This window comes from Emiliania huxleyi (genome assembly GCF_000372725.1).
Source record: "Emiliania huxleyi CCMP1516 unplaced genomic scaffold EMIHUscaffold_269, whole genome shotgun sequence".
NCBI classification, from domain to species: Eukaryota; Haptophyta; order Isochrysidales; family Noelaerhabdaceae; genus Emiliania; species Emiliania huxleyi.
Window position 1 is genome coordinate 1 of NW_005200019.1, and position 9392 is coordinate 9392.

General features: G+C 64.4%; 3 protein-coding genes across 3 annotated transcripts in view; 2 read left to right on the forward strand and 1 right to left on the reverse strand.

The window, feature by feature from the left end:
- Window positions 1-145: 145 nt before the first annotated feature.
- EMIHUDRAFT_443810 (hypothetical protein) lies at window positions 146-1345 on the reverse strand. The gene has a single exon (XM_005777114.1). The coding sequence runs from the start codon at window positions 1329-1331 to the stop codon at window positions 339-341; it is 993 nt and encodes a 330-aa protein (XP_005777171.1). The 5' UTR covers window positions 1332-1345; the 3' UTR covers window positions 146-338.
- Window positions 1346-1664: 319 nt separating this feature from the next.
- On the forward strand, window positions 1665-6062 carry EMIHUDRAFT_469290 (hypothetical protein). The gene is made up of 7 exons (XM_005777115.1): window positions 1665-2174; window positions 2368-2661; window positions 2760-3808; window positions 4372-4394; window positions 5016-5092; window positions 5461-5603; window positions 5665-6062. The coding sequence occupies exons 1-7, from the start codon at window positions 1713-1715 to the stop codon at window positions 5813-5815; spliced, it is 2199 nt and encodes a 732-aa protein (XP_005777172.1). The 5' UTR covers window positions 1665-1712; the 3' UTR covers window positions 5816-6062.
- Window positions 6063-8701: 2639 nt separating this feature from the next.
- The window catches only part of EMIHUDRAFT_457710 (hypothetical protein), a gene marked incomplete at its 5' end in the record, with an annotated part of 4253 nt that continues 3562 nt past the window's right edge, over window positions 8702-9392 (forward strand). Inside the window, one exon of the mRNA XM_005777116.1 lies at window positions 8702-9142. Within this exon, the coding sequence (XP_005777173.1) occupies window positions 8702-9142 (441 nt within the window). The remainder of the gene's footprint in view (window positions 9143-9392) is intronic.

Genomic DNA, 9392 nt, shown 5'->3' on the forward strand with positions numbered 1-9392 from the left:
TACGGGCAGTGAATATTATGTTGCGCATTACCTGGCCAGCTGCTTGAGCTTGTAGCGCGAACTTACGGATTCTTACGGCGATGCCGTCTTCGGTCGGAAACTGGAAGTGCTCTCTTCGAAAGTGGAAAGAGCTCGCGATGCCGCTCATTTTAAGTATAGTAACCTATGGGTCCCGATCAAGGGATCTCAGAATGCACCCCACGGACGACCTTGGGGGCCCATGACACTTCTGCTCTCTCGATCCACACTCGACACTTCCTCGCGGGGCACCCGGGCAGTCCACAGAGTGTGAGTGTATGACAGGGGTAGGAACTCAGGTACGGGACACATCGGCCATCTCACATGCCGTGGCCGTATGTCGCCATCACCATGTCGTACTCGGGGCGCTCCTCCCAGGGAAGCGCGTACGTGCCGACGACCTCGTAGCCGCTCAGGTCGGTCCGGCCGTGCAGAAGAAAATGGCCGATGTGGGAGACGAGCTCGGAGCTGAGGCGCTCAAGGCCAGAGTGCTCACCGTCTTCGGCGTCGTGGCTCGAGGCGAGTAGCAGCACCTTCATGCGTGGCCAGTGGAGGTCCACGCGCACGCCGCGCATGATCGAGTTGAAGTGGCGCACCGAGGTGATGTCAAACCCCTCCGGGCTGACCTCAGGCACGGCGGAACTCGGAGGCGCGGGCTGGCAGTGCTGGGCCACGAGCGCCACTCGAGTCGTGCCGTGCTGGGCGGAACTCGAGGACGCTACAAGCACGCGCTCCTGCATCGGGCAAGCGACGTGGAAGCGTCTGCGGTACAACTCACGCAGATGGTAGAGAAAGTTGGCGTCAATGGAGTTGGCGTCAATGATGCCTGGGTAACGATGTCGTTCAATGCCAGTTGGAGGCGGGCCCGGAAGCTGAATCGCGCCTTCAGAAGGCAGAGAAATCGTGAACCGCGCCGTCTCGTCATTGAGTCCAAGGATTTGGTGCGAAGCGGTGCAGCGCAGTCCGGCGACGTGCGTGTCGAGCAGAGACAGGAACGCGCCGTTCAATGTCGTGTCGTTCAGAGACGTGCCAGCTTCAACGCACTCAGCGAAGACGTTCTCGATCAGGTGGTGCACTGAGCCGTGCATGAAACCGAGACGCTCAAGCATCAAGCCGCCCATCATCCGCTTGAGTCGCGCGGCGTCCCGCTTTTCTTCATCCGTCGGCATCGGCAGCCGGTTGCGACGCGCCACGCCGGCCATTTGCTCAGCCCATGCATCTTCCCGCGCGTCGCCCAACACGTCCATCACGCCGCTCAAATCAAACACCCCCAGAAGGGACGGACCAAAGATATCGTCTGGCGCGGCAGCCATCTTGATGTCTCGCACCTGCTTTCGCTCGCTTTACAGTGGCCCCGTCTTTGTAGCCTGGCGTTTGTGCCCCGTTTGTGCCGCGTCCCGTGCCCCCGAGTTCATTTTATTTTACAGTGGCCCCTAACCCTAACCCTAACCCTAACCTTTTTTAGGACCCAGCAAACAAACACCGTCTCCCATCGTGGGCGCGCCTTCGTTCGTCAGGAGTCCTCACTTCTTGGCCTTTCGTTGCCGCGTGCGTGCCGTTTATTGGCATCGATGCGCGTTGGAGAGGATAAGGGGCGAATGTGGGATGGAATTTCAATGCGCAAAAAAGAATTAGCCAGCGACCAGGCAAGGCGCAAGCCGGAGATCAGGCGGTCGCACGCCGACAGAGTCGCGATGCCGCCTCGAGCGCGCGTCTGCACGGCCTGCAAGGCCGCCAAAACCAAGTGCTGCCTCGACGGCCTCCCATGGGACCCGCAGAGCGGCCGCAAGTGTGATCGCTGCGCGCGGCTCGGCGTGCGCTGCACAGCAGCGCCTCAGGCCGTCGACAAGCGCAAGGCCTTTAGCAGCAGCTCGGCCCCGTGCAGAGTCGTGGCACCGGGCGGCGGCATGCTGCTTCACATCGCGCCGAGCTCCATGCTGACGCAGGCGCTTGCTCAAGTTCCGGGCACCACCTCCTCCTCCTTTGCAGACACCTTGTCGTACGTGCTGGCGCCGGGCGCCTCGCCGGTGGCGGCTCGGTACGTCCTCCGCGCAATCGCGACGACGGCGCGGCGGCGCGGCACCTACGAGCTCACCGAGTTTGTGACGCGCCTCTGCAACCACTACGACATTGCGCTCGACCACGTCATGGCGGAGGTGCACGATAGAAGGGTTTAGCACCGCCAGCCCTGCAGCAGAGCCGCACACCTCACGCCACGGGCAGGCTGGTGCCCGCCGCGGGCCATCCTGGCCATCTCTCCCCCAGCGGAACCCCGCCCACGACGAGGGCGCGTCGGTGCCCCAACTCACCGTCACTTCCTCGCCCTCGGCCTCCTCGACCCGCCCGCAGGCCACCGAACCACTCCCAGCGCTCGGGGACAACGACGACGACCTGCCGTCCTTTTTCGAGGAGAAGCTGACCAGCTCCTCGGCGGGCTTCGTGAACGTGCGCTCGCGCCGCGACGGCGAGGCCCGCTTCTACGCCAACGCCGCCTTCGAGGCCTCCTTCGCCGCTGTGCGCGAGATGGACGCGACGTGGCAGTCCGGCTCCATGGAGATCAACTCGCTCTTCGTGCACCAGGAAGACTGCCACCTGGTCCGGCGCCTCTTTGGCGAGCTCTACCGCGCGTGTGCGCCGGACGAGGTGCTCGAGATGAGGACACTTCCTAGACACTTCCTCGACACTCCCTAGCCACTTCCGAGCCACTTCCTAGCCACTTCCGAGCCACTTCCTATGAGCAGGTGCTCGAGATGTCGACGCCGCGGCCGGTGCGCGCATACGACCGCGCCGCCGCCGCCTACGCGCTCTTCGACTGCCGCGGAGCGATGCTCGTCCAGCACGAGGGCCGCGCCTTTGTGGGGCTCGTCGAGCTCTTCCTGCACGCGCCGGGCGCCGCGCCGGTGGCGCCCCTCGCCGCGCCCTCCGAGCCGCCGTGGGCTAAGTCCGGCATGCCGCCCGCGCTGCCTCCCCTCGGCGGCATCGCGGCCACACCCCTCCCCACTCCGGCGCCGCCCCCGCTGCCGCCGCCCGCCGCCGCGGCGGCGGCCGCGAGGCTGCCGCCCCCGCCGGAAGCGACCTCGCTCGCCCCCCACGCCTCCCCCTGCTCCTCCTCCTCCTCCTCCTCGGCGGGGGGAGCCACGGGGGCGGCCGTCTCGCCGGGGGCGGCGGCAGCGGCGGGCCCGTCCTTCGGCGCGGCGCGCGAGGAGGCGGAGCCGGACCTGCGTTCCCTCGTGGTGGGCGCCACGGGCAGCGATTGCAGGCCTTGCGGCGGCGGCGGCGGCGGCGGCGGTGCCAAGCGGCCGCCAGACCCGTTCGGCGGCGTGCCTCTCGACGTGACCGAGCAGCTCATCGCCATGTCGAGCCCGCCCAAGCGCTTCTGCCTCCCCAACGGGCGGCCACTGCAGCTCTTTGCGACGGACCACTTCTCCGTCGTCCCGCCGCCGCCGCCCTCGCCGGGAGGGGCAGGGGACGGTGTCTCGGCCGGCTCGGATCGACCCGGCGTCTGCCGCAAGCCGAGCATCGCGTCCGAAGGGACGCTGGAGGAGATCTCTTCCTTGTGGTTCGACATTGGGTACGAACTCGAGGCCGGATCGGCTGAGTGCGCGGTTGCGGACGCGGAGATGGAGGAGGAGGCCGGGGCGGGCGATGCCGGAGCAAGCCACTTCCTCGGCCCGGCTCCAGAAAGCGGGGGAGAGGGCGGTGGCTCGTCGGCGCTCGTTAAGCTTGCGGGCGCCTTTATGGCGACGTTGGCGGTCTCGTCGATGGCTTCGATGGCGCGATCGGCCAAGCGGTGAGCGGGCAGCGAAACGCGCGCTGTTGCGTGGGGACGACGACGCAGGGCGCGCAAAGTGCCGGCACGTCCAGCGCGTGTGGGGACGGCGGCGCGGCCCTGGCTTGGCCACAAGGACTCTCGTGACGAGGAGGGCATGTAGGTACGCTCGCTCGCTCGCGCTCGCTCTCGGCTCTCGCTCTCTGTTCCAGTTTCCACCGGTCAACTCCGACCGCCAGATCTATCGCCCACATGTTTCATGACCGTTGTACTCTACTAACGCATTGTTCAGCAGTGTAGCATGTCTGTGCTCATTTTGTGAGAGTTTGATTTCAAAATTCTTTTTCGGTTACTGTGTTGTACCTCCCGAGGCACAGCGCGCACCCCGCCCCGCTCGCAGCCTCGTGCTGAATGTGGTGAGCGCGAATTTTTTCCGAGCGTATCATGATGGGTGCCCTTGAGCACTTGAGCACTGGATAGGGTCGATTCCGCATGGTACGGGACCCCTCGATCGTCTCGCCCTCCCTCACTGGGTGCCCCGTCGTGGAATGGTGAGTGAGTGACACACACTCACTCACTCACAGTACTCACAAGGACTCAAAAAATGGTGCGTCGCCTTCGCGAAGCTGGGGGTAGTGAGTGAGTGACACACACACACACACACCAATCCTCGCTACCCAACGCGGCCAAAGGAACAAAACTCTCCCAAAGGATATCCACCTCGAGAACCTCGAGACACGTTGGGGGTACAGATTGTGGAGGGGACAGCTTGGAAGGGGGTGCAGCTTGGAAGGGGGTGCAGCTTGGAAGGTGTGCAGGTGCCTTTGCCATGGTTGCCTCTCGCCTCGCCCCTCGCCCGGCGCGACGCAGCGCGAGATGAGAGCTGCCCCCGCGCGGGCCCTCTCGCCTCGCCCCACAACCACCACTGCAGCGAGCCCGTGCCCGGCTGCACGCCGTGCTGCGACCGCCGCGCGAGCCGCCGAGGATCGAGTCTGGCACAATCGGATTGCCGGTCTGAGCGCTGCTGAGCGCGCGGCCGCGGGTCGCCTTCATGCCTAATGCGCCCCCGCGACCCCCAAAACGAGCCCGCGCTATGCTCGTCCCATCTTATGCTGCTGACGCTCGCTGGCCGCCGCCTGCGCCCTCGCAGATCCAAAACAACGTGGGCGAGGCGGGTGTGCCGCGGTTTCCTTGGCGCCGGGCCTCAAGCTGCGTGCGCTGCGAGTAGGTGCAGCCCTCTTGAGCCCCCCTTCCACTCAATTCCCCCCCTCAAAGACGCTCTCAAAGCAGAGAGAAGCAGCACTGGTGCCCGGAACACGATGTGCAGCAATCAGAGCAGGAGATTAGCCGAGATTGGCGAGATTGAGCCGAGATTTCGTCAATTAACATAATTAATGCCCCGAGATTGCCCGAGATTGTCCCCATCAAGTTTCGTCAATCAGCATAATTAATGCCCCGAGATTGCCCGAGATCGCATCCGAGACCGGTGTGGCACTTCCGCACCTCTATCGCTCGTTCTGATGCGCCACCCGAGATTGCCCGAGATTATCCCCATCAAGTTTCGTCAATGAGCTTAATTAATTTTAATTGACGAAATTTGACCTTAATTTGCCCCCCCACCCCCCCGCCCGTGAATATCACACACCCGCCACCCACCGCCCCCTATACCATAGGTACGAGTGAACTCGATCAACAACATGTCCGAGAACAAGACGGAAGTGAAGGCCCGCATCGTGTCGGCCGAAGACGGCAGCATCAAGGTCGTCGTCTTCTCCGCGCCGGAGTCGCCTCCGCTACTCGGAGCAAAGGCTTGTGCGTGTGCGCTTGTCGCAGAGCTACCATCTCCTCCCAACACGCTCCCATTCTCCCCAGGCGAGCGGCAAGACCGCACCCGCTGAGGACGTCACCGTGGCCGAGTCCGGCGCGTCAATCAAGGAGTTTCCGGTGGAGGAGCCCGCCCCGGCGGCGAGCGCCTGGCATTCTGCGCACGTGCGTCTGCCGACCCACTCCTTCATCCGTCCCGCGTGATGCGTAGGGCGTCGCCGACTGGAACGTCTCGACCAAGGAGGTTCCAGAGGAGTTTCCAGATCCGGCCGGCGCCAAGGCCGTCGGCATCCCGCCCAAGAGCGAGCCCAGCCCGCTCAAGGACGGCATTGACACGGGCGGCGGCAACGTCGCGGGCGAGTTGTCGCCGATGAAGTCCTTCGCGAAGGTCGGAATCGTGCCGGCTGACGACGGCCGCATCACGATCGTCATCTCCGCGTCGGTGTCGCCTTCGCTCCCCGGAGCCAAGCCTTCGCTCCCCGGAGCCAAGGTGCGCGTGCGCTCGCCAGGATCGTTATCATCCCTCTCCCGTCTCTGAAAGCCTGCGCGTACTCTCCCTCGCCCACAGGCGTGCGGCGTCAAGAACGTCAACATCTCCGTGGCAAAGTGTGGCACGGAGGACGTCCTCAAGAAGGACCCGGCCGCGGAAAAGGCGCCTGACGCGGGCCCGGTCGACTCGGACAAGGCCAAGGCCATGTTCGCCGCCCACGCGCCGAGCCCGCCCGCCGTTTTCTGGTCCAAGTTTGAGCGCCCGGCCGCCGGCGCCATCGCAAAGACTGGCGCGGAGGCTTCCGTTGACGAGACCGGCGTCATCAAGAACGACCCGGCGCTCAAGCCGGTCATCAAGATCGACACGGCCCTAAAGCAGGCGGCGGTTTGCGGCGAGACGCTGCCGTCGATCAAGGAGTTTCCGGAGCCCGCCCTGGCGGCGAGCGCCTTGCTTCTGCGCCGTGCGCCTGCCGACCACTCCTGACCCCACCCCGCTTTCATTGCGTAGGGCGACGACGGCTGGACCGTCTCGGCCAAGGAGTTTCCAGAGGAGAAGGCCGCCACGGCGGCGAGCGCCGCATTCTGTGCCGTGCGTCTGCGGACCCACTGACTGACCCCATCGCGCGTTCGATGCGTAGGGCGAGCCCGACTGGATCGTCTCGAACTCGCGCAACAAGACGGAGCGCAAGGGCGAGGTCAAGTCCACGAAGGTCTCCAACAAGTACGATCTGCTCGACGACGTCGAGACGAACGTCGAGGCGGAGATCGACGAGGACGAGGACGAGGACGAGAAGGGCAAGGAGAAGGGAAAGGAGAAGGAGTCCTCGGTGCACGCCCTCCCACAGACGACACACACTGCCCCGCGCCTTTGCTTGACAGCGCGTCGCGCGCGCCGCAGTTCGAATCGGTCTCGCCCGAGTCTGTCGGTGGCAACGGCAAGGCGCCCCGCGGCTCCACGCCGTTGACCACAGACTCGCCGCCTGCATACTTACGCCGGATTCTCTTTGCAGGCCGCCGTGGATGAGACCGAGCCGACCTCGACGCTCTCCGGCTTCCGCTTCGGCAAGTTCTGCTCGACGAAGACGCTGTGCGTCTTCCTCACCGTGGTGGTCGGTCTGGGCTGCTCGGCCTTTGCACTCTCTTCGTACGGCTCTGGCGGCGTTTCCGAGCTCCTCGAGTCGGTGTTCGTGCCCGACGCGGCCGCGATCCCGGTGAGCCCCGATAGTCCCCCCCGATAGTTCCCCGAGCCTCTCTGTGACATCGGTAGGCTGACACTCCGCTCACGTGTATTAGGTCGTCGACACGGCTGCGATCCCGGCGAGTGTGATGTCCGATCCTGTTGTAGGTAGACTAGTTGCCACTCCACTCACGTACCTTCTCGCCTATGCAGGTCGATTTCTCCATTACAACGCCGGAGTTCGATCCGAAGGCGCGGCGCGGCACACTGTTTGCTCCAAGTGATGTTTTCGAGGCTCCAAGTGCTGTTTTCGAGGCGAATATCGAGGCGAATACCGGCAAGGGCAAAGTCGAAGTGGAAGCGTTTGCGTTGTACGGGTGTGAGGGGTGCGCCCAGGGAGGCGACAGCTTCGAGTACCCAAGCGGCGCATCGTTTCCATCTCCCTACGACATAATAGACGCCGATGAGATGCTCAAAAGAGCGGAGGCGAACGCATCGGCACTTACCGATGCATACAAAACCAACTTCTTTAAGATGGTCGTCGATACCGCAGAGAAGTATGCCAAATCGATGAGTGCAGCTGCGGAACTTGGCGCTGGTGGCTGGGGTGCAAAGGTGCAGGCAAGCGTAAAGGTCAACACAGCACAGGAAGTTTCGATGTCCACTCTGGCCTTTGAGTCGACGATGTACTTGCGATCGAATCAGGCTACGCTAATGAGGGGGTGCCCGTGTCGCTGGTGGTGTCGGCCTCGGCGATGCAGTAGTCGAGGCCGTTCTTCCCGGAGGGGAAGCCATGAACGATAGCGGTCACGCCGTAGCTCGCGCATAGAAGCAGGAAGCTAGGTAGAGGCCGCATCGCGTTCGCTGTATACGTTTTACCCAAAACCGGAACCAAAAAACACGAATCTCCAATCCATAAAGGGATGAAATCCCTTATGGATATAATCGCTAAATTATCTCAGGAATATAGTGTGAATGCCCGGGAACATAAACGCCCGCCTTGGATGTGAGGTTGATAACTGCACTCCAAGTGCTCCAAGTCAAGTTGAAGTAGACGCTGATGAGTGATGTTTTTGCCGCCGCGGCGCGCGGCCGCGCCGCGAGCTCGCGCGCGTCTGTTTTGGCCCCGCCGACGCAGCGCCGCGTCCCGCCACGCGAGATGGCGCCGCCGCGGGGTCGGCGCCGCGATCAACCGCGCGCCAGCAGCGCGGCAGAGCGTTTAAAAATTCGTCTTGTCCTTTCGCCTGCGGAAGCGTTCAGGGACCCCATTCGTGTCCCCGCCCGCCGGTCTCAACTCGATTCATCTAGCGCATCGGACCCTCCGCTCTCCCCGCTGCAGCACCGTTTTTCTTTTGGTGGGGAAATTTTTCTTTTTTGGCACTCTACGGTGGTATAAACGCCCGCCTTCACTCCACTTGCGCTTCATGATTGAGCCGGGCCCGCCATCGCCGCGCTCGGCGCCGATCGGTGCCTCGGTCGACCCGACCGAGGACTCCCGCGTCAACGTCGGCGCGCTCGAGGCCAAGTGGGTCGGGTGGTCGGCGGACCTCGAGGAGACGGGCCGGCTGTTTGGCGGCGTCGCGGACGACGTGGACGAGACACCGGATGGCCTGCTCTCGCCCTTTCCGTCTGACGAGGCGGGCCTCGGCCTCGGCACGCCGCGCCGCGGCTCGGGCATCTTCCGGCGGCACGTGCGGCGCCGGCCGCTCGAGTGGGTCGTGCGGTGCACGCCCGTCTACTACGGGTGGGTGGCGGCGGGCCTGCATGTGGTGGCGCAGGTGGTGGCGGCGCCGGGGCAGCCGTACTGCGTCGGCGCCGTCATCGACTCGCTCGTCCGCGACGCAAGGTTTGCCGGCTGGTGGACGGTGCTCAACGACGGCGCGGGGGACCCTTTCTCTCTCGCCTCCCCCTCTCTCCGTCCCTCCCTCCCTCCCTCCCCCTCTCTCCCCCTCTCTCTCTCTCTCCCTCCCTCCCTCCCCCTCTCTCCCTCCCTCCCCCCCTCCCTCCCTCCCCCCCCCCCTCTCCCCCCTCTCTTTCTCTCTCCACATACACACACAGTGTCCGTCTCTCCCTCCCACCTCCCTCCCACGCCCTCTCAGCGACGCGTCCGTGACG

What these genes read in the sequence shown, in the direction of transcription:
- EMIHUDRAFT_443810 (XM_005777114.1), bottom strand. Translation starts at nt 1,331, where the DNA reads ATGGCTGCCGCGCCAGACGATATCTTTGGTCCGTCCCTTCTGGGGGTG.
- EMIHUDRAFT_469290 (XM_005777115.1), top strand. Translation starts at nt 1,713, where the DNA reads ATGCCGCCTCGAGCGCGCGTCTGCACGGCCTGCAAGGCCGCCAAAACC. An exon ending in TCGACCACGTCATGGCGGAG is followed by an intron (nt 2,175 to 2,367) that starts GTGCACGATAGA and finishes ACCCGCCCGCAG; the next exon opens with GCCACCGAACCACTCCCAGC. An exon ending in TCACAAGGACTCAAAAAATG is followed by an intron (nt 4,395 to 5,015) that starts GTGCGTCGCCTT and finishes CGCTGCGAGTAG; the next exon opens with GTGCAGCCCTCTTGAGCCCC.